The sequence below is a fragment of the Thamnophis sirtalis genome, unplaced genomic scaffold, assembly GCF_051295495.1.
Source record: "Thamnophis sirtalis isolate CommonGarterSnake01/CBP01778 unplaced genomic scaffold, rThaSir2_p1.2 scaffold_3, whole genome shotgun sequence".
Lineage (NCBI taxonomy): Eukaryota > Metazoa > Chordata > Lepidosauria > Squamata > Natricidae > Thamnophis > Thamnophis sirtalis.
In genome coordinates, this window is record NW_028261383.1 from 89,112,417 (window position 1) to 89,137,576 (window position 25,160).

Sequence of the window (25,160 nt, forward strand, 5' to 3'; positions counted from 1 at the left end):
TATGCTCCCAGGAAATACATTGAATATGCCAAGCAGCCAACCAATTGCAAAGACACATGCACAAACTATCACATTATACGACGTAAAGAAGCAAATGCCTATATTTTACAGTGATGTTGCTAATGCAACTCCAAGGAGCTCAAACAGAGTTGAAAATTTGTTTGTCTGTCAATAACAGAAGGAGGAAAGTGATGCCTCAGTGTTAACACTACTAAGTTACAATTGATGCTGACAGTCCAAAATTTCCATTAATTCATAAACTCAGAGGGCTGACTCAAGCCATAAAGCATAAACCACAGTAGCTGAACTGACACTGTGCCTAACATGATTTGAGTGAACATCCTTTGTTCCCTTTGGGTTTTCTGTTGGTTTTATCTTGTTTTTTATTAGGTATTACTGCTGGCATTTTTATTCTTTTGTATTGTACTCACCTTCTTCTATATTTTAAATGAATTTTGCCTGGACTACCTCTGTTATTGAGGGAAAGACCAGCTTGGATAGTAACTGAATCCTTAAAGGATTTAAATGTTTGAGACTTCTATTCTGAATAGAAATTAAAACCCACCTCTTAGAAATTTCTTTGCTCACCTTTGGATCGAGGTTTTGTTGTGTTCTCTGCTCACACAATGTTTGTTTAGACTAGTTAATAAGGAGAATGAGTTTATTCCTTCTAAAATCATTACGAAAGTATAAAAAAATACACAAGGTCACGTCCTTAAAAGAAAAAGGTAATTTAAATTGATCCAGGAAAAAAAAGTTTTCCATTCTAATTACCTGCACTGTTTTTAAAATTTCTTTTCTTCTTGCAGCAAAGGAGAAAAACACTTGTAGAGGAACAGAAGCACTGCTGTGCATGTTACAATTAACTGATGGCCACCAAGGCTACACTCAAACTCTTATTGCTGCTTTTCCTCTGAATGTATGGAGAACAACATGCAGGCATGCTGGGGGTGGATTGGGGGTTGGGTGGGAGTTCTTTCATCCACTAGAGGGGGAAATGTAATTGCTTTCAGCAATTACCTTCCAGTTACCAAGTTACTACAGAAGCACCAATTAAAATGTCGACAATTATAAAACCCTATAGCAAAGTTAGGAGCAAGACCAAAAGAAAAGATCCTCAGAAACAACTATTTAAGCTAAGGTGGCGCAGTGGTTAGAGTGCAGTATTGCAGGCTACTTCTGCAGACTTCCGCCTGACTGCAATTTGGCAGTTCAAATCTCACCAACTCAAGGTTGACTCAGCCTTCCATCCTTCCAAGGCGGATAAAATGAAGACCCAAATTGTTGGGGGAAATATATTGACACTGTAAACCGCTTAGAGAGTCCTGTAAAGCACTGTAAAGCGGCTTATAGGTCTGTGTGCTATTGCTATTTCTTCTACATTGTTTAATAACATATTAGAAACTGCAGAATGGACATATTTAATATATGAGTGAAATCTATCTGAGTCAAATACCTCAGTTTCCATCTCAATTGTTCATTTTCATATTGATTTGTATTATAACAGTAACTCTAAATCCATTTTGGTAAACCATCCTACAGGCAATAGAGACAATTTAAAATCACAGATTTCTTTTTTTTTCCTCAAAATATTTTATTCAATTTTTCAATTTTCACATTCCATTTGCAATCATTTATACACAGGGTATTTACTATAAGAAAAGAAGAAAAAAAAAGAAAAAAGGAATAAAACGAACAAATAAAAAGGAAACACAACTCATCATTCACAACCCCACCTAACCCTTGCATCCTCCATACACCCCATCTACCCCCTCCAACTTTCCTTTCTCCCTCTAACACTCCGCTCCTACTTCCCTTTCCCCTCAAACCTTCCTTCTCCCCTTACTCCCCAGACACCCTCCTTACATACTCCTTACATTCCCCTTACTCCTTCCTTACTCCTCCCTCTTCCTTCCCTCTACCTCCCTCCTTGGTGTATGCCTTTATTCGAGTGTTGTTTGATCTAATAAAAGTAAAGTGAACCAAGGAAAATAATAATAATAATAATAATAATAAAAAAAAAAAAGAACCACCGTATATAAATACATTCTTGTTCTTATTAAGACTATATTAACACCCCCCACCCCACCCCCCACAATCCCCATCCCTAATCCTCCCGGCTTCCCAGGGCCCACACCTGGCACTACCTTCTATCTAAAATATCTTGTATACATATGGATTAAAAAATAAAAGTAATATATCAAAAGAAAAAGAAAAGCAGAGAAAGAAAAAAAAAGGAAAAAAAAGAAAAGAGAAAAGAGAAAAAAGAAAAAAAGAAACCACTCTTTGTGTTGATCTCAGCCCCCCATCTTTATCTATGCTTAAATAGTATAAATCATTCTATCTATATTTTATTCTCGTCTCTTACTTCTTTGCTATTTACTCCGATCTTCTGTAGACTCTCCCGTTCCCTTCCTAAACCTCATGATCCCTTCCAATAAGATTTAAGCAGCATGGTTCATGCCATAAATTCAAATATAACTTTACAGACAAGTAATCAAACTTTCCCTTCTAGTAAAATTTAAACAACGTAAATGATCTTTCTTTACCCCTTTTTCAAACAGTAATTCAAAATAATCTAACCAGATTTCCCCTTCTTAGTAAAGTTAAGCAGCGTAGATCAGATATTACTTTACACAGGAATCAATTTCTATCTTAAGATAATTCCAACCGACTTCCCCTTCTAATAGGATTTAAATAACTTAGTTCATTCCACATGCATTTTACCCTCATCCCCCACTTGTCTGATATTTACCACTATCAAATTTATACTAACATTTGTTTAAAATATAACTCAGAGCAATTTGTAGCATGAATCATTCCACATATTCCAATAATACTTTCAGCAAGAGTCAGTTAACCTTCTATTTTAAGGTAATCCCTTCTAACAAAATTTAAACAACATAAATCATTCCGCATTCTTTTTACAGTTATCTTAAGATAATCCCAAGCGGCTTCCTGTTCTAATAAGCTTTAAACAACGTAAATTTTGCCCTCTTCCCTTGCTTGTCTGATATTTACCACAAATAACGTAGTTCATTCCACATGCATTTTACCCTCATCTCTTGCTTGTCTAATATTTACCACTATCAAATTTATACTAGCGTTTATTTAAAAAGTAACTCAGAACTATTACAACCAACTTTCCCTTCAAATAAAAGTTAAATAGCATGGATCATATTCAAATAATACTTTCAGCAAGAGTCAGTTAACCTTCTATTTTAAAATAGTCCCATCTAACAAAGTTTAAACAACATAAATCATTCCGCATTCTTTTAACCACTATCAAATTTATGCTAACGTTACTTTAGAATCTAGCTCAAAGTAGTTTCACCCAGCTTTCCCTTCTGATAAAAATTAGTCCACTTTTTCTACCGGAGAGAGGTCTCAAACCCCCATTCAGTCCTCAACTTTAGGAAGTCTTTTGAAGTATCTAAATTCTCGATCTGCGTTCTTCTGCTTCTCCGAGGGAGGAGGGGCTGCCCCCTCCATCTTGCAGCCGCATGGCCATCCGTTTGCTCTCTCCTTCCGCTTGTCTCTCCTCTCTTCCAAGCGCGTCAGGAGGTCCCGCCTTCAGAATCCTACAATAGAAATCTTGAGCCTCCGAAACAGAGTTAAGACGAAATCTTTGATTCTCAAATGTAACCGTGATGCCGGCAGGGGCCTCCCATCTGTATCGAATCTGTTGACTCCTAAGCTCTTTGGTTAAAAAAGTGTAGTCCCTTCTTTCTCTCAACATCTGGAAAGGTATATCTTTGAAGACAATCACGTCCTGGTCATCAACTCGGAGACTGTTATTATGAAACTTTTGCACAATCGCGTTTCTAGATTCTTTTGTAGAGAAATGTATAATTATGTCCCTCGGGAGCTGTCGCTGTTCCGCTATCAATGAGTTCTGGCGATAGATTTTCCGAATCTGCCAATCAAAGTTAAGTCCCGGGCTTCCCAGCGCATGGCTGAAGGCTTCAGCAAAGGTCTGTTTCAAATTCTCTTGCTCCTTTTCACGGAATCCTCTAACTCTTATTGAAAATGCCTTCCTATCAAAATTTTGCATCATAAGCTGTTCTTCGTTATTTCTAATTTTTTCTTGTAAAATTTGAATATTGGTAGTCAAATTAAAATTAGCCTTCTCCAGACTTTCCAATTTGTTCTCTATTTCAGCAGAGTAATCTGACAGGGCAGACACGGCTGCAAACGTATTCACCTTCATTTGATTAACTTTAGATTTTAGGTCATCATAAAGTTGCAATACAAATTCCTCAATTTCTTGCTTAAATGCATTAAATATTTTAAAGAGATATTCCTGTGTTAAAACTTCTCCAGTAGAGGGCGTAGGAGACAAAGGCTGTGTTTCCAAAAAAGATTCTTTAAATTCTTTAGACACATTTGTAGCAAGACGCTTCTTTGATCTGGGTGCCATAATAAATAAACAAGTAAGCAGCGCTTCGCTCCCCTCTATTTCCAAAGAAAAAAAAAGTTTATTTTGTTAAGGAGCGGTCTGCAGGAAGATAAACCCGGCTAAGTACATCCAGTAATCATCCACGGAGAGAAATCGCCATTTTGAAGTCTATTTAAACAAAGAAGTCTTTAAGACGAATGGTGCTGGTATTTAAGATAGTAATAAAAGCATAAATCTCACAGGGGTGGTACCCTCCCGTATCAAATCTAGCTTGAAAAAACTTTGTTTTGTCCTGGGGGGGGCTAGCCTGTCTGGGGCTGCCAAAAAAAAAAAGGCAGCTGAGAAGAACTGGCCGGAGATAAAAGCTCCGCTTCGGCTGGATCTAATCTCTTCCACAGCCAAAAAAAGAAAAAGGCTGTGGCTTACGAATAGACCCTAGTCTACGGAGCTATCCTCCCTGCCCCTTTCTTAGCCAAAAAGGGGTGCTATCTATGATCTTATTTAGATATACAGACCAGATCTCTGAGGAGCTCGGTGGAGCCCTCCTCGGCAACAGGCCACGCCCCCAGAAAGCTAAAATCACAGATTTCTTATTACCACTTAGTAATAGTGCAAACTGGTAAATTGGCTTTATGTTTTGCTGATATTGTGTTTATCTTCCCACCTTGAACTGTGACATGTGGGGCATATACATTTAATAATAGTCCTGTTATTTTGTGTCTTTAAATCAGTATTGGCTCCTGATGACTGCCTGGATTAGTTCCTGCAGTTTTCTTGACAAGGTTTTTCAGAAGTGGCTTGCCATTGCTTCCTTCCTAGAGCTGACAAAGAATGACTGGCTGGGTGGGACTAGAACTAGAACTCACAGTCTCCAAATTTCTATCCTTGGACATGAACCACTAGGCTAAACTCTCTACTAATATATAAAACTGAGAAAAAATTGTTACAAATTTTCTGTTAGGTAAACTTTTATATCGCCCATTGTTTTAGACTTTTTGAAAAGGAGAAAGATTAAAGAAACCTCTGCCCCCTTCCTCCTCTTCATCATGGTGTAGTGAAGGGTTTTACTCCTTACTAGGTAATGTGTACTTGGACTAAACATACTTGCTTTTAGTCACTTTTATTTCCCTTCTGCATTGTGCTCATTCTCCTCTACTAAATTCTAAATTAAAAGTTCTCTGAGCAGACCAATTTGAATATAAAATACCATTTATTCTGATGGTCGTAAATGACAAATTGTTCAAAAATATTCCTAGTAAACTTGGAAGGACTGCTGCCATTCTCATTCTTATATAAATATTTCCTGCAATATATACAGTACACTGCCCATGCTGATAAAAGATTCCAAGGTACAATACCATAAAAAACAATAACAGAATGATCACAAACCAGTCATATCATGTTAATCTTAATAATAATTTATTATTGACTAGCTGTTCCTGGCCACGTGTTGCTGTGGCCCAGTCTGGGCGTAGTGGGGTGGTGGGTGGGTGCTGCCATTGGTCAGGACTCGGGGCTGCTGGGCCGGGCAAGGCTGTTTGGGGAAGACGGCGCTGGGGCTGTCGGCCTCGTGGAAGTTGTTGAGCATCTCCTCGAAGGAGCTGCGCTCGGGCTCCCCCAAGTTGGTGGCCCGGGAGAGTGAGACATCCAGGATCTCGGAGGAGGAGAAGTCCTCAGTGTGCCACCTCACAGGGCACCCAGGGGCCACCCCAGCCCCGCTGCACCTCAGGCTGACACCGCCGCTGCCGCCTCATTGGAGCTGCCTTGGTGAGGCTGTGGCTGGCTCGCTGTGAGGGGGGGTGGAGAGTGTGCATGGCCAGCAGGGATGAGGAGATGCTCCATCTCCGGCTCCTCTGGTGGGCAGAAAGGGGAAAGGGTGCGGCTGCAGCCCAGCCACACATATAAAGGGATTGTCAGGACAAAGCTGGAGAGAGGCCGAACTGTTCCGAATATACTATACTCACTAAATGAATGCTATGGTAAACGACACAATGCAATGTCACATGAAATAATTAAATCAAAATGAAAATAAATTGAGATCTATGAAAATTCAATATAACAATGCAAACGGAAACATTGAAATGGAATCATGAAATATTTAGAATAGCGTGTGTTGCTTTTACGTCCACCAGATGGTGCTGGTTTTCAAAAAAGCATGTTTTTACAGAAAATCATGTTTTTACCTGTCACAGATGTGACATCTATGTAATATACGTATATAAAAACATTCGCATATTTGAATGCAACCTTGTATCAAAATTTCAAAGGAATCGGTGAAGAACTTTCAGAGATTAGCGATTTTGAACAAGCAACCGTTACATTTTTATTTATATAGATAATTACAATGAGGAAAACCATTCTCCATAATATTAATAAGTTCCTGCAGGATGGAAACTCAATCGCCTACCAATTATCAAAGGTTTTCAGAAATTGCCAGATTTTAGCAGCTTCCCAAAATGCCAACAGGGTTGCTGGCATAGAAAGCATTGGTTTAGGCAGTTTTATTTTTCTCACACATAACAAATAGTCACTAAAGGACCAGTGGAAGATTTTCACCTATTTCAGATCCCTTTGAACAAAGTTTTTCAGGCATGCAAATGATTTTTAAAGAAGAAAAGAGAATTCATGGTTTATTTACATCTACCTGTTGGAATAGACATTTAAAAAGCTAACAACAACAACAACTACAAAAAAAATCCACCTACAAAGCAGAGCAACAAAAAAAGGAGTGTGATGTTCTTACTCATACACAGCTTAGCTTTTGATGTTTGTCACCTCTGCTGTGGTGTGAGACTCGGTCCCCAAGCACTGAGGCACAGTTACAGCACAATGGAGGATTGATAGCTGTGTGAACTTTCTCCTATCTCATCTCAGCACAAGCTGAGGTATGTTTACAAGTGACTCAGGGCAAATGGAATGAGTCAATTTTCATGGAGACATCATCTAGAGATTCCTTGTTTAACTTCCCAGCAGAGCTTACATCCCTGGACATTCTTGATAGTTTTTCTGTTCAAGTAATGTCCGACTTTGCTTAGCTTTTAAATAATTCAATCCCATGGAAGTCAGTGGACACAACTCTAGGATTACTTAACAGAGGGCTATAAGGGCTGACTGATTTCCACATCTGCACTCTCCTGCAGCTACGTTTAGCTTTGATATAAAAGGTTCCCCTCACACATATGTGCTAGTTGTTCCTGACTCTAGGGGGCAGTGCTCATCTCTGTTTCAGAGCCAAAGAGCCAACACTGTCCGAAGACCTCTCCATGGACATGTGACTGGCATGACTAAATGCCAAAAACACACAGAACGCTGTTACCTTCCCACCAAAGATGGTTCCTATTTTTCTACATGCATTTTTACATGCTTTCGAACTGCGAGGTTGGCAGAAGCTGGGACAAATGACAGGAGCTCACTCCATTATGTGGCACTAGGAATTTGAACTGCCGAACTGCCGACCTTTCGATCGACAAGCTCAGCATCTTAGCCACTGAGCCATCCCATCCCTAGCTTTGAGATATTCTATGCTATTACCAGTGTATCCCTTAATCCCCTCAGATAGCTTTCTGAATGACTTTATGTAGGCGCTTCTAATGGTTGTTGTTTATATCCTATGTTAACCTTTCTAATCACTTTCTGATTCTGCATTGTGAAGAGTGGTATACCATTTCAAATATTTATTCACCGTTAACTGAATTTGCATGTTCTAAATCCCAAGATAATAAGAATAGGAGGGAATCACATTTTGTCGTTGGGCATCTCTCTCTCTCCCATGCTGATTTGTGAATGTCTTTCCTGACAGATCATCAGAAGCTAGAACGAGAGGCTCGGATCTGCCGCCTTCTGAAACATCCTAACATAGGTAGGAAAAAGCTCTCTAAGTCTTTCTATGGGATTTTGCATGCTTCTGTTACTCCTTTCTTTCATTTCTGGTAAATGACAGGAACCCAACATCAGTATTCTCATACTGTATATTTCAAAGGCAAACATTACCTGGTGCTGTTTGTTCATTCAGCAGTTTTAATTTACTCCTATGAAGGCATGGGAGACCTTCTCTGGCAGCCTTTCCCAATTTATTGTACCCTGCATCTTCCCATCCTCCTGGGCCATGCTGACCTGGGACTATTTCAGAATTTGCAAATGCATGTTCAATTGATCAGATAATGTGCTGTTGAGGAGAGATCATTAATATAAAAAGATATTCAGCAAGAATTTTACAGTGATCTTTAGTGCTAAGGTTGTTTCATTCCTTCTCCTTTTATTGTTTTGCTCTGAAAAATGTGTTTGAGAGCGCATTTCCATATGTATTCATCCCCCTCCTTGCTTTCAGTTTCCTTTGCAAACACCCCCACACACATTCTCTTTCTCTCTGTGTGCATTAGTGTTTTGTAATATAAGAAATGGAATAGGCCATAATTTGCAGTCTGAAATGATTACAGCTCAGATCCAAGTTTATCAAAGATTAGCTTTGGTTTGAAGAGTCTTGGCAGGTTCTCTCCCAATGGACTTCCTTTTTTTGTCATTAACATCTTTTTTTAACTTATCCATGTCTTTAACTGACCTGTGATAGTAGCCTTAATGCAAAGTTGTCATGTTAATTGGCTATAAATCTTTCTTTTCCTGAAGTATCTGGACATATATTATCATACTTTGCAGGATATGGAATTTAGTAGCAAGGTGGACTCTTTCCTGCTGCCTTAATTCTACACATCTGATTTGGGGACAATGACCCTTATAGGCCAAAGAAGGCCAAATGAACATTCCTCTTCTTGAATTACCCTCTTTTGTTTTTTTCTGAATGTGTTTAGTCAATGGGGGAACAACCTACAGTCCTCAGTTGGCATGTGGCTCTTGGCCAAAGCATATGCTTCCTCAAAGGAATTTACAAGGCCTTTTCAAGCAAGCAATTTAGATCCCTAGTAAGATGTTCCCTCACTTGGAAAATTGCTCAATGGAAGGTAAATGAAAGAAAAACAGAGCATTGGAGAGAGGGCAGGGGGGAGAAGGAAGAAAAGGAAAGATAGATTTCAGAGAAAGATGTGACTTGATATAATTTACTTGGACTTCAGTAAGGCATTTGATAAAGTAGACCATAATCTACTACTAGATAAAGTAGAAAAATGTGGGATAGACAGCATCACCACCAGATGGATTCGTAACTGGCTGACCAACCACACTCAACATGTAGTCCTCAACGGAACTGCATCTACATGGAAGGAAGTATGTAGTGGAGTATCCAAGGGCTCTGTTTTAGGCCCAGTACGCTTCAACATCTTCATCAATGATTTAGATGAGGGGATAAATGGGGAACTCATCAAATTTGCAGATGACACCAAGCTGGCAGGAATAGCCAACACTCCAGAACATAGGCTTAAGATACAGAAGGAGCTTGACAAACTTGAACACTGGGCACTATCTAATAAAATGAAATTCAATGGTGAAAAAAGTAAGATTCTACATTTAGGCAAGAAAAACAAAATGCACAGGTACAGTATAGGTGGTACCTTGCTCAATAGTAGTAACTGTGAGATGGATCTTGAATCTTAGTGGACAACCATTTAAATATGAGGCAGCAGTGTGCAACAGCCGTCAAAAAAGCCAACACAGTTCTAGGCTGCATAAACAGAGGTATAGAATCAAGATCACGTGAAGTGTTAATTCCACTTTATAATGGCTTGGTAGGGCCACACTTGGAATATTGCATCCAGTTTTGGTCACCACAATGTAAAAAAGATGTGGAGACTCTAAAAAGAGTGCAGAGAAGAGCAACAAAGATGATTAGGGGACTGGAGGCTAAAACATATGAAGAACGGTTGCAGGAACTGGGTATGTCTAGTTTAATGAAAAAAGGACTAGGGGAGACATGATAGCAGTGTTCCAATATCTCAGGCTTGCCACAAAGAAGGCACCTGAGGGCAGAACAAGAAACTGATCAAGGAGAGAAGCAACTTAGAACTGAGGAAAAATTTCCCGACAATTACAACAATTAATCAGTGGAACAGCTTGCCTCCATAAGTTGTGAATGCCCCAACACTGGAAATCTTTAAGAAGATGTTGGATAGCCATTTGTCTGAAATGGTATAGGGTTTCCTGCCTAGGCAGGGGGTTGGACTAGAAGACCTCCAAGGTCCCATCCAACTCTGCTATTGTATTGTATTGCATTGTATTGTATTGTGGAAAAGAGACTGGGCGATTCTTGTTCACTTTTGTACATGACCCAGCTGTTTGCTTTAGCCTGTCCCAACTGAGCTGCATCTCACACAACACTTATCTAAATAATATAATCCTTCTAATTAAGAGAAACACATTTGCAAGAGGATGTATGGATTTGCACATTATGCCTTGGTTTGCTTAACCATGATGTGTTGACTCACACTTGGCTGGAATTACATAACACCCATGAGCCATGGTTTATAAACAACAGTGGCTGAATTTATTTAGCAGCAGCAAAGTCCTTTATTGCAATAATATTTTCAATGCTTGGAGAATTGTGCCTATTTTAAAGGCACCAGGTCTTGCCAAGCAAAAAGATGATGGCAGCTCGTCTGTCCTGAATGGGGTTGCTATGCAACTCTTCCCCCTTTCCATTTCTTTTGCCTGCGCCTGTAGTAGTCGGAACAGCACCAGAGTGGAATCTGACTGCTTTTCAAGGTGAACAGCAGTAAAAGAAAAAGATGACAGGAGTCCTCCAAAGTCAGGAAAAAGGTTGGTTTTCCTGTCATCGTGGGAGAAGGGCATTGATTGGTAAAAAGATAAAGGAGAGATTCATCCCTTAAGAATTTTTCCTTGCATCCTTTAGTGTTGCTTTAATGGCCTGAAAAGGCTTGCAGGCTTGGTCTTGTGCCTTGAAAACACAAAGTGGCTTTTCATACAAGAAGAAAAACACAATTCACCTACTAATGTCTGCAGCTCAAACCCATATATATGCGCTGAGGGAAGAAAAGGGCAGCCATATGTTCTGTCCCCTTGGTCCCCTTCAGTGGTGGTATTCAGCCGATTCGGACCGGTTTGGGTGAACCAGTAGTGTTGACCTGCAGGTGGGCCCGGCCACCACCCCGGCTCTATGCTGTCCTATTTAGCCATGTTTTCTAAGCCTTGCACATGTGTGCAAGCCACACGTGCGAGCAAAGCGCATGCACGGAAGGTGCCCACACAGAAGGGGCACGCGGGGAAGGTGCATGTGCTCACAGTTTCAGTGCATGGTGAGCCAGTGGTAAAATTATATGAAACACATCTCTGGTCTCCTTGCTCTCCAAAGCTCTTCCCACTGTTATAGAATAAATGTCCTTGATTTGAAGAACTAGCTGGAATCTAATAGGGGCTTTGCTAGAATGGATGAAAGAATGAAAGAAAGTTCATGCAAAACAGACCCTGCTGGTCCCCTCATGCGTGCTCTGCCTGTAACACATGTCCCTAGCATCACCCATGTTTCCTCCCTCCTTATTCTCTTCACACATGCCCACGTACATGCACACCCATGTGGCCTCTGCTTTATAAATGATTCAGTTCCTAAAGAGCCTGTCAACTTGAATCTGTCTTGGGCAAATGCCAGTAGAGCAGAGTCAGGTCCTTTCCCTCAAATGGGGACAGACGGATGATTGCTGGACCAAGCGGCTGCTATGGCAACGGGTTTTTTTCTTTTTTCTCGTCCCTTTCTTTCCTTTGCCCCAACGACAGGAATGCTTCCTCAGATAAATAATAATGGGGGAGATAAATAATCATATGTGGAGAATGGAGGGGAAGGAAGAGGTTAATAGTTCTGGGTACATGTGTAGGACCCAGATCTTCAAAATAAAAGAGAGCCAATGAGACCATTGTTCCTTCTCATCACTTCAAAAACTTTGTGTGTGTGTGTATGTGTGTGAACATTTTTACACTGATGTTTTCAAGTGACAAATCTGACCAAAATGGAAGAGAGATATTGACAAGGAAAACAAATAATTCTAATGGAAAGAACAGTAATTCAATAAGGAGTGCACCACAGGCTTTCTGAATGCCTGCGGGTAATTAGAATTAATTTAAAACAGATAAAAAAAATCACAGCAAGACAATGTGCTTAATGAAAAAATAAACAGCATAAACCATAATAATATCTTGGCTCCATCTGGCACTAAGTTCAGATCTCTGCCAGGCTATTTTGGTTTCTTGAATACGTGTTGTACTTCCAGGTTGCTACTTTTTAAGGCTTTCACCTATTTTTACCATCTGTTTGTTTAAAGTAGCTCAGCACACTCAAGCCAAACTTGCATCAAACTTGGTTTTGTTATATCTTTCATAAGTAAAAAACAAACAAACCCAAATCACTAAATTCTTCAGAACAAATATTGACTGCTCATATGAGATTCTAAAAAGGGTTCACTTCTAATAGAACCACACAAGGAGTCTATACAAAAATGATATTTTTATTATTTATAATTTAATATGTAGCATAATTTACCATGTATATAACCATCTATACCAGTGTTTCTCAACCTTGGCAACTTGAAGATGTCCAGACTTCAACTCCCAGAATTCCCCAGCCAGCGAAACACTGATCTATACCCTACCTTCTTATCTTCACCTCTTTATTTTCAAACTTGAACTTGATCGATGCTGATAAATCTGTGACAAAAGTCAATGTTATCAATATCCAATTAACATTATAAAATAATGATAGTACAACTATTATTTTTGATTGGTCTTTTCTTGTTAACTATCCTTGCCTAGCTTCTCCTGGGAGCATAGAATAGAAACATGCATTAAACTGATGATGAGAATGATGATGACAATGATGCTTTCTTCTTTGAATTTGGAGAGATGCATGGAGGATATCCAACTGGAGAAGTTTTAATGCACCACTTCCAATATCTATTCTTTCATTTTGATCACCATCTCTCTCACACACCCTTCAGTCTCTCTCTTCATCACTATTTATGTATAAAAAGTATAGGAAAGCAACATATTTATTATCCTAGCCAATACCAGTTATATTGTACAATATGAAGTCTCTGCTGCTGTAAGTCAGTGGCTTAGGAATCTAATGATAAAATATTAATGATGGAATACATCAAGGGGTGAAAAGACACTGGATGACTGCAACCAATTGTGGCTTCCATTTATTGAAATGTTTATTGTACAACTTTACATGTGTATGCATGTCCTCATGTCTTCACAGACATGCATACATTTATACAGTTGTACAAGAAACATCTGTATCTGTTTGTTTCTTTTTATCCTTTTCCCTTTATAATGTTATAAAAGAATGTGTATGCTTTCTTTTTTGTGCGTTTAGTTAATTTTTTAAAAAAAAATAGGAGTTCAAAAGACAGGAGAAATTATAACTTTTAAAATCTCCTCGTTTCCCCAAAATGTCCTTTCTCTGGGTGACTTCCCAAAATAAGATTCAGCATAGGAAAATGCTGTAGCCGTGGCTTTTCTGTATTCCATAGGGGATAAGATAATTAACATTTCTGATGTTTCAATATATCTAGCAGATATTTCAGCTTCCCCTAAGAGAATTGAGTACTTCTTCACTTTAGTGAGAAGCATTTTGGAGATTCAGTTGGTTCCTCTCCATTTTTTTTCCTCTGCAGTCGTAAAAAGCATTTTTATTTTTATGAACGGAAACCAAAATATGTTAACTAGTGTTAAGTACACTACAAGATCACATAACAGGCTGCTTTTTCTAGGATGGCCAATTTCCAAAGACAATTAAGTTCTGCAATTTTATTTATTAGTTAGAAGGATACATTTATTATGTTGTACACAAAAGAGTCAGTAGCTCTGCTCATTGTTATTTTTTTAATCAAACTCATTTTTTTCCTGAGCATTTTCTCTTAATTGTTAAAGCTGTTTTATCCCCAAACACTTTCATCCTTTCTTTTGTGAAATGTCACATTATTTTTATTTCCTCCTTTGATCAGATACAATGGGGTAAAACAATTCTCCCATATGCTTAACAGTTTTTGTTGGAAAGATGCAGCTTCCCATGATGTCCAGAGCCACAAGCAAGCCAAACACGTCTAAACATGGCTAGTTACACAAACCCAGCAATACTGTTTTATAGGTTACTATGCTCTGTGAGACCATGCTACTTGGATAATTCAGTATGCAATGGTTTAAATACTTTATAATGCTTTGGTAAGGCCACACTTGAAATATTGCATCCAGTTTGGGTCACCACAATATAAAAAGAGGTTGAGACTCTAGGTAGAGTGCAGAGAACAGCAACAAAGATGATTAGGGGACTGGAGACTAAAATATATGAAGAACAGTTGCAGTAGCAGTGTTTCAATGAGCTGTGGTGGCTCAGTGGTTAGAGTCCAGGCTAATTCTGCTGACTGCCGGCTGACTGGAATTTGCCAGTTCAAATCTCATCGGCTCAAGGTTGATTCAGCCTTCCAGCCTTCCAAGATCGGTAAAATGAGGACCCAGATTGTTGGGGGCAATATGTTGACTCTGTACACTGCTTAGAGAAGGCTGTAAAGCACTGTAAAGTGGTATATAAGTTTAAGTGCTATTGCTATTGCAATATCTAAGGGGCTGCCACAAAGAAGAGGGGATCAACCTTTTCTCCAAAACAGCTGAAGGCAGGGCAAGAAGCAATGGATGGAAACTAATCAAGGAGAGAAGCAACATAGAACTAGGGAGAAATTTCTTGACAGTTGGAACAATTAATCAGTGGAACAACTTGCCTCCAGAAGTTGTGGGTGCTCTATCATGAAGGTTTTTAAGAAGAGATTGTGACCCTTTGTTCGAAATGGCATAGGGTTTACTACTTAAGCAGGGGTTGGCTAGAAGATCTCCCAACTGTGTTATTCTGCTATTCAAAGTAAACATCCAGCACAAATACAACTGAAAGGCCATCCTACCTTCTGCTAGGGTAGCTTTTTCAATTTAGTCACTGCAACTATACCTAATCACAGTAGCTTGTTTTTTTCAGAAATCTGCAGATAAAGATTCCCTAGGATTTATTTTAGTTCATTTGCAGTTTACTTGCATACCACTTTCTTTCCCATTGTTCAGATTTGGCTGTTTGGCCAAATGATCAAGCATGGACCCTGCTTTTTTACTTTGCTCTCCTGAAAGATCTAAATCTGAACCTAACAAAATGGCAGCACTTTTCTGTTGAGTCAGACAGGATTGTGTTAACATAATAGCCTACTAGTTAACAGGTTGCTATTTATACCCAGAAAGCTATTCTTCTTCCCCTTCACACCCCCACAGCTCGCTGCTGCTTGGTAAATTCAAAGATATCATTCTTTATGACAGCAGCATAAGTAGGTTGACTATTTGATTGATCTAGAAGGATCCAGAATGCAGTGCTGGAAATGCAAAGGGAAACTGACTCTGGAAGGACTGAACTGAGATCCATGTGATTATGAAGCTAAGGGCAAAACAATGCAGAGTTCTGTCTTTTGGGAGTACTTGGGCTGGTTTCCTGTATCACCGTTAGTTGTCATATGCTTTAATTTTAGCACAACATATTATGTAAACTAAGCCAATGGTGGCTTGCTCATGAAACCATGATTGAGCAGACTCTCTGAATTCTGTCTTCTACTAATGCCATAAACAGTAGTGCTGTCAGTATAATACAGAAGTATAGGCACAGGAGGGTTATCAGATTAAAGCGGAGCAAGCTTTCCACATATTGAAATAAATGACATGGCAGAGGTTACTATCTAAAGCAGGGATGTCAAATTCAAGGCCTAGGGCAAGATCCGACCTGTGGGGTACTTAGATCTGGCCTGCAGTGCAGTGGTGGGATTCAATTTTTTTTTACTACTGGTTATGTGGCCCTGGCTTGGTGGATGTGGCAGGGGAAGGATACTGTAAAAATCTCGATTCCAGCCTTACTGCAGGGGAAGGTAACTGCAAAATCCCCATTTCCTCCCGATCAGCTGGGACTTGGGATGCAGAGAATAGTTGGGGCGGGGCCAGTCAGAAGTGGTAGTCAGAATTTCCGCTACTGGTTCTCCAGAACTGTTCAGAACCTCCTGAATACCACCTCTGCTGCAAGGCTGCCCTGGAAATAGTGAAGGACCAGCCCTCCCGAGCTCCATTTTCACTGGCAGATGGTTGCACGAGGCAGCCGAAAATGGAGCTTGGGAGCTAGTTTTCGCTTGCAGAGCACTTGGGCCAACACAGGTGTCCCTGACAGAAGTGATGTTGAACTGGCCACCCCCCCCCCTGGCCACATCCCCCCCCCCCCCGAGGCCAAACACAACCCTGATGCAGCCCTCAATGAAATTGAGTTTGACACCCCTGATGTAAAAGGCTAAGAAACTATTAACTGAAGAGATTCATGTTACCTCACTGCACCATCCACCCTATGAAGGAAAGGACAATTTCACTGAGTTAGAATCTTACGGTTTAAAAGATTGAGATTTGTTTTATTTATATGCCGCCCTATTCCCAGGGGGACTCAGGGCGGCGAACAACTCAAGGGGGAAAGGGAACACAAAGTACAATACAAGTAGTTAAAAATAGCCAAGAGTCACACAGCCACACAGGTCGAGAGGGGAAGGGAACTCATCAACCCCAGGCCTGCTGGCACAGCCAGGTTTTAACGGCTTTTCAGAAGGCCTGGAGAGAGGTGAGGTTCTGAATCTCTGCGGGGAGCTCATTCCAAAGGGCCGGAGCTGCCACAGAGAAGGCCCTCCCCGGGTAGTAACCAGATGGCATTGGCTGGTAGACAGAACCCGGAGAAGGCCGACCCTGTGTGATCTAATGGGTCTTTGGGAGGTAATTGGCAGCAGGCGGTCTCTCAAGTACCCAGGTCCAATACCATGAAGGGCTTTATAAGTTACGACTAGCACCTTGAAGCGTGTCCGGAGACCGATACGGATTTGCTTGATTCTGAGTGCAATGAATAGGAGAGGTTGTGTGATTGTGTATTACCTTCCCCGTTTTACATTGTAGCACATACAATTATGAGCAGAGAAGGTCAAGTGATAAAGGCACCAGGTTAGAAAGTCTCACCTTAGCCATGAAACCCAGCTGGGTGACCTTGACCAGTTATGTTTTTCTCTCGGCACAACCCACTTCACAAAGGGATTGTTCTGTGGAAAATAGGAAGGAGATGTGTTGATATATGTTCATCACCTTGAGGTATTTTGTAAAAATAGCAAAGATGGGATACAGATAAAAACATTAAAAATAAATTAAAGAAGCCATTTATTTCATTGTTTTGCTTTTCAATTTAAAGGAAACGTCAAAAGATAAAATAAAGCACAGAAATAAAAAGAAATTAAAGAGCAATAACAATAACCATGGAAGGATTAAATTAAAAAGAGCAATAACGATGGAAAAAGAAAATAAATTGGAAACATGCACATATATGTACAAGCATTTAAAATGGATGTAAGAGGCTTTAAAGATCCTGATTCAATATTTTTTACTTAGAATATTTATTCAGGTGAATGTAACCTCTTAGGAAAAACATTGTTAATAAAGCAAAGGGGTAGTGACTAGATTTGAATAAACGCATTCTTATTTTTACAAGGTTTCAAAGCTCTTCATTGTTGTGCTAATTTTTTTGGCCAATGCACTTTCCTACCCTTTTAAATAGTTCTCCTACAAAAAAAAAGAGTTGTACTTTTCTTCTACAGTGTTTTGTAAAAACAAACCTAGTAGCTGCCAAAGGAATTAAATTAGTTTCTTATTCCATCCATAAGCATGCACAATAAGCTAATGGCAGACCTCATTGCCAAAAATTGCTATATAATTTTCTTGGTAACTCAACAACTTCTGAAGGTAGAAGGTATGCCTGATTGTATACTTCTCCCAAAACTGACATACAGGTAATCCTTGACTTACAGCAGTTCATTTAGCGACCGTTCAAAGTTACAACAGCACAGAGAAAAAGTGATTTATGACCATTTTTCACAATTACTACCTTTGCAGCATCCCCACGATCATGGGATCAAAATTCAGGTGCTTGGCAACTGGTTCATATTTATGACCGTTGCTGTGTCCCAAGGTTATCTGATTCTCTTTTGTGACCTCCTGACAAGCAAAATCAATGGGGAAGCCACATTCACTCCACAACCGGGTTACTAATTTATCAACTGCAGTGATTCACTTAACAATTGAGGTAAGAAAGGTAATAAAATTCTGTTAACAAATGTCTCAGTTAACAAAAGCAATTTTGCGCTCAATTGTGGTTGTAAATCGAGGACTACCTGTAGTTCGTTTGAAAGACTGAAAGGAATCAATCAGCTCTCCAACTGCTGCAATGATAAATTTGCTGAACGCTTTGAAATCATTTATATTTTGGATCCCACAGGAAATACAATTGCCATATTTTTCGGACTATAAGACGCACCTTAGTTTTTCGGGAGGAAAATAAGAAGAAAAATTCTGCCTCTGCCTACCAGTATCCATGGTATTCAGCTGACACAAGGTCAGCCAATGAATAGGCATAGCAACTAAATCAGCCAATGAAGGCTATTTGGACTGGCTCCGGAGTCGCTCCATGCCATGGAAAACATAGGCGCACATGCACACTGGACAATTATAGGTCTGGAGAGCGGAGACTCTCGGAGGGAAGCCAGAGGCAGCAGGGCAGCTGGGTCCCTCGCCAGAGGAAGGGCCAGTTGGAAGAGGGGCTTTGGTCCTGCTGCCTCTGGCGGACAAAGCTTTACTGTCCTGCAGCAAAGATTCTGTCCCTCATCCCTGAGCCTTCGTAACATTCTCACTCGCCCGGGTTTGTGCAGAGGCTCCCTCTCCGGGCCTATAATTATGTGGGTGTACGTCCGCCTATCTTTTCCATGGCGTGCGGCTATAGCTGGAAGACAAGGAATGTGAGGGGGCCAGCGGGGCCTTGTCCTTCTGAAGAGGACCTATCCCTGAAGAGGGCAGATTTGGTGGCATTGGTCTTGGGATGTTCTGTGGAGCCTCCCCCCCCCCTGGAAAAACGCTGCTGCCAGGTACTTTTAACCATATATTTTGGTCCTATGACTGCAGAATGCTGCAAAAAAACCATAAATACAGGCCAGTTGTTGAATGCTTCAAATGTGATTGGAACACTCAACAAGGTGATCACAATATGTGTGTGTGTGTGTGTGTGTGTGTGTGAGTGAGTGAGTGAGTGAGAGAGACAGTCAGTCAGAGACAGACAGACAGAGAGAGGCACACACACACACAGAGGGAGAGATAGAGACAGACAGACAGACACATAGAGAGAGAAAGTGAGTGAGAGACAGACAGACACACATACAGAGGGAGGGAGGAGATACAGAGAGAAAGAGCCAGCCAGCCAGACACACAGAGAGAATGACAGAGAGAGACACGGAGGGAGGGAGGGCGGGAGAGACAAAGAGCCACACAAAGAGAAAGAGACAGACAGATAGACAGAGAGAGAGAGAGAGAAAGAAAGGAAGAAAAAAAGAAAGAAAGAAAGAAAGAAAGAAAGAAAGAAAGAAAGAAAAGAAAAAAGAAAGAAAAAGAAAGTGGGAGAGAGTAGAAAGAAAAGAGAGAAAGAGAGAGACAAAAGGAAGGAAGAAAAGAGAGAGAAAGAAAGAAAGAAAGAAAGAACAAATGAATTTATCACCACAATTGAGCCCAAAATTTTGGTTGCTAAACAAGAGCGTTGTTAAGTGAGTTTCACCACATTTTCCAAGTTGGCCATGCCCACCTGGTCACATGATCACCAAGCCACTCCCACAAAACAGGCCACACCCACAGAATAGTTTCTAAAAAAATTGAAACCCACCACTGGTGAGGATGCAAATTGGACAAATGTTATTAATTGTTATTTTCAACCTTTGTTATGCTCAATCTTTGACTGTCTTGGTTTGCTAGATTAGTGAGGAAGAAATGGCCACAGGGATCCACATCATTCTTAATTACTCATTGAAAGAGGAAGAGATAGAAACCAGATTGCTCCTGAAGAAATACATTTGGATCTGGAAGTAATGATTAGTTTCTAATATCTTTTCGAGATAAGATACTTGAGTAAGGGATTCCATAACAGTCTAGAGATTTTTTTATGAAGTTGACATCTTCATCAATACAGTGAAAAATCATGCTGAGCCTTGGGACAGAAAACAATTTTGTTTGCCCTCCAATATGACATTTGCTGGTAGACAGAAAAGGAAGTGTAATCCTATTGATTGCTTTGACACCCCACCCCCCCTTTAGCATTATCGATCTTGGTAATAGGTTCTAAATATACTCTCCAGCTGAAAGTTAGAGGGCTTTGTTTTACTTCAGTTGCTACTTGATCGCCATGTAAGAAAAGGTGGTATTGGAGGATTATAGCTTTACTCTGTGGCAATTATTTCTTGAGATTCCTCAGTGCCCCCAACAATAGATTGACAACAATAGATTGAACTTCAATTGGAAATCTCTTGATTAGGTTTCCACTATTGGAAGAAATGTCCATCTGAGTTCAGTTCCAAGTGGGTAGAAAGACACTGGAAACATGGAGGCTATTTGGAATGATGGTTTAAGGGTGGACAGGACCACATGGTTTGAAGTTCTGGGCAAAAAGAGCATGAGAGAGAGAGGGGGGGAGGGAGGGAAGGAGGGAGGGAGGGAAGGAGATTTATACCCTCTCTTGGGCCTCACCTTAGAGCTTCCTGTTCCTGTGTAAGAAAAGTATTCCGATTGGTTTTCAGACTCCAATGGGGCTATGCAGGGGTAATGTTGTAGGCTGTCTTGAGTTCCAAGCTTGATTAAATCATGCTGTGGGATGTAATTTTCCCAGCTGCCATGTAGTGAGATGGGTAGAAGGCTAATCCTATCACCCTGGAGCTGAAGGCCTTTTGTCTTGTAGACAGGTTGGCACCAAAATATCTGCTGGGTTGGGGCAGGGAGCTAAGGCTCTGAGTTTGTCTTTAGAAACATGTTTCTCCTTCAGGGAAAGTATAATATTCTGTCTTTTTAATATTTCCTAGAATATTTCATTCTTGTGAGAGAGGGGTGGATGCTAACTTCCTACCCCGCAATGTGTTTTACTTTGAAGAAGTCTGATAAACTTCTGATAGCTTAAAAAAAGTGAGGGAAGCAATTGGGATTGGCCTATATGCTCATGTAACATTGATGTATGTGTCAGCTGCCGTGACTTAAATCCATTTACAGAGCCATTTCAAAGGATGGTTGGTATAGTGGTTGTTAAGCAGATGAGAACATAATAAATAAAACAATAAAATATTCATTATTCTGCTTCCATAATAGTAGATGCTTGATGCTTGACCCTAAGCATTTTGCTTTTATTCAGCAACTATTATTTAAAAGAATGCTACTTCTAGTGAATGAACACATCACTCTTATGACTAAGCCATTAGTAGTTAATTCCTCATTCAAAATGATGAACTTTGCTTGTCTATAAATTAACTATGTGTCAAATGTCATCTCTTCATCTCGTTTAAATATTCATGGGACAACCCTTATACTTTTTCCCTTGCTAGCACAAACGTCGATAATACTCACTTTACTGCCTTTATCTAAGCTGATATATCTACATTGCAATAATATATCGTAAGAGAATTGTTTCAATATTGGTTGGTTTTAGTTCTTCCTATCTGTTCTGAAAAATTTTCTAGAATTGTGCATAGAATTATATAAAGACATGATAATAATGCCAATTGTATTTTCAATTGTTTTCTTACTGATGCTTATTATATTTCTTGCCTGTTTCATCGCAAGATAAAATTGGTTTATTAAGTTGTCTTCCATAACTTCAGTGTTGATTTTTTTTCCTTTTGAGAGCTCAGTTAAAGAAAATATCTACCAATGTCACTCCTCCATTCCCACAGAATTGTAATAGTTTAACTAGATAGGACTTTGTAGAAGATAATTGGATTCTTTTTCAGTGAGTTTCATCGTACGTATGTATTTTTAATTATAAGTGATTAAACCTATCTTTGAAGTATAAAGCTTGTACTTTCCTGATTCATCCCCTAAGTGTCAAATTTCTTTTCAAAATTTGACATTACATGGACCAATTTCTAATTTTCTGAAGCAGAAACCCATCTTTCCATTGAATAGCACATCACATAGTGTGAAGAAGCAGCTTGTGTTGCCGTCCTATGATAAATCATTATCATTATTCTACAGATTTCCTTCAGTGTAACAATTAAATAAATTTTGTAAGCGAATGTGTAGAAACGCATTAGGTACACCTTGCTGTCGCATTCTTATTGCAGATCAGTTATTTTAAGAAAATTGAGAACAAATGGTTTTCTTCCTTTGACAGTTAACTAAATTAACAAACATTACTTGAACAGAAGAATAGCATTAATCTTTGGAGGTGTGAAATCCAATTACACAATCATTTGATTCTTCTCAAGGTAACAAGCTAAAGTACTGCTTATAGCCTATCTACAACTGTTTCTATGATCACCTCCATTTCCTTACACGTTGCTATAATATAGACTGAAGATGAAAAAAAGCCTTGACGTTCCATTAAGGAGACAATATATTGGGAGAGCACCAGACTGGGAAGTAGTAGAATACCTCTGTCAGCTATTCCAAATAACACCCCCAATGAACAAAGACTCCGAGGCTTAAATTTCCTCAAAGTTCCATTTTATTAGAGATGTCATATTGATACAGCTGGGAAAACCTGAATCTGAAAACTTCCAGGTTTTCCTCACCCAAGTGAAAGTTCAAGTCCATGCCCAGCACCCGCATGTCCATCACATGGTCCAATCAGGCACCATCCCAACTGGAGATGCCTCCCAGTCACACCACTCAAGGTGCAGGGCAAGATGTCCTTGACTCTCTGAGAAAGGAATGTTATTTAGGCTATATACGGTATCTCCCATATTCCATATAACCCTCCCTCCCATTTTCCCACAGCAGAAAAATGTGGCAGGCCTGAAAGTCCAATGTAAAAGATGGCTTCCAGAGCTGACCAACTCATCCTTCTGGGCAACAAAAATGGCCTAATACCTATCCATAGTTATATACAGCATTTATGGCAAGTTTCATAATCTAGTTTAGCACTTGCCCTCTGACCCTCTTCTTTATGCTGCTCCACTCTTCCCTCATCGTGCTACTATAAGCAAATGCTTAGGGTCTCCTATGCTAGCCCTGCAGCACCCATGAGCAGGTGTGATTTTTTTCTAAAGACTAAAGGCCTGCTATACTTGGAAACCTCTAGGTGGCCCCAGTCACTGCTTTGACTGTTTTTATAGTACTGGGCCAGGTTCAGGTGATAAAGACAATGGTAGTACCTATTTCAAAATTCAAGAAACTCATAAATAGACGATGCCAAAGTATGGACTTAGTTGTACAGGAGTTGTTTCTCCTATGATTCCCACTCTGGGATGGCCATAAACACCCAAAGTTCCTTGTTCCTCACCTCACCCTAAACTAAACAGCCTAGATTTATGAAGGTCAGTTTTAATTACAAGGAGGCAATGAGGTAACGTTCAACAGGAACCTTTATTGAGAACCGAACTGACAGCAAGTTTCAGAATACGTGCGCTGGACTTGCTATTTATACTGATAGTTGTCAGGCGGGCGACCAATGGGGTAGCCGCAATTCTCCTGCCGGCCGGCAGCCGCACCAGGACCAATCAGCCTCTTGCAAGGCGTGGCTTGGCTGCCAGCTGCGTCAGAGGGATGCAACACCCAGGCTTAAGAAAATTGCCTTTAAACAGTTGCTTCCCTTCCTCGTACACTTATGGTTTTCCATATGTTGATGACTCAGCTCCTAAAAGATATGTTTCTGGGAGTGCCATTTAAGGTCTAAGGCAGGGGTGTCAAATTTAAGACCCGCAGGCTGGATCTGGCCCAAGGAGTGCTTAGATCTGGCCCATGGGGCCTCCCTGAAAACAGTGAAGGAAGGCTCACGGCCCTCACGAGCTTCTTTTTCATTGGCAGAGGGTTGTAGGAGGCTGTCACAGCTGAAAATGGAGCTTGGAAGTCCATTTTACCTGACAGATCACTCAGGCCACCACAGATGTCCCTGACATAAGTGATGTTGAACTGGCCACACCCATCCTGGCCATGCCCATTCCAACACCTCGAGTCAAACACAACCCAGACACGGCCCTCAATGGAATCGTGTTTGACACCCCCTGGTCTATATTGGAGGAATACTATCTTGGCAAGTCCTGAACCTGCTTCCCATTCAGGTACTTGGATTTACTATATGGCCTTTATGTTATCTAGTTTGTTCATCTTTAGATGATATGCCCAGATAGATCCTAATATTAACCATTTGAAGCTTCCTAAAATAGTTAATTTTGTAGAACTGAAACCAAGAGCAGTGAATAACAATGTCCTCTCCTCTCCTCTCCATTTGACTCCACTCCCTGCTTCCCCCTCTGCTTTCGCCTTGCCTTGCCTCGCCTGTTTCTGGAGAATTGGGATGGCAATTTTATCTTTATTTTTAGATGAGAATGCATAGCAGAAAACTTGATCTTCTGTCATGGTCTGATGGTGACAGAGGTGGGTTTGGCTCGGTTTTGCTGAACTGGTACTGGTATGCCAGCCCGGGTTGCAGAACCAGCAGTGACCCAGGCTGGCCACGCCTCCAAACCAGCTCCCTGGTCACCGCACTTACCACTGCCATCTTGTTTTGTAGTTCTGCACATGTGCAGAACAATTTCTATTGAACTGTGCATGAGCATGAAGCACGTACAGGAGTGAACCGGCAGTAACCCACCTCTGAATGGTGGTCGAAATCAAATGCTGCTGCTCATGCTGTTTGACATTTATGGGTCTAAATATGTGACACAGAGGACATAGGACCCATCCCCAATCCCAGAAAATGAAAACCCAACAAGGGAACGATAAGAGCACACAGAGGGGAAAAGATAGGATAAGC

The 25,160-nt window shown here is 40.3% G+C and overlaps 1 protein-coding gene across 5 annotated transcripts in view; it reads left to right on the top strand.

Annotated features, from left to right (window-relative positions):
* CAMK2A (calcium/calmodulin dependent protein kinase II alpha) overlaps positions 1-25,160 on the top strand; it is a 162,945-nt gene that overhangs the window by 74,789 nt on the left and 62,996 nt on the right. For all 5 annotated transcript variants that reach the window (XM_087709455.1, XM_087709454.1, XM_087709451.1 and 2 more), the window contains exon 3: positions 8,199-8,258. In XM_087709455.1, coding sequence (XP_087565581.1) covers positions 8,199-8,258 — 60 coding nt within the window. The remainder of the gene's footprint in view (positions 1-8,198; positions 8,259-25,160) is intronic.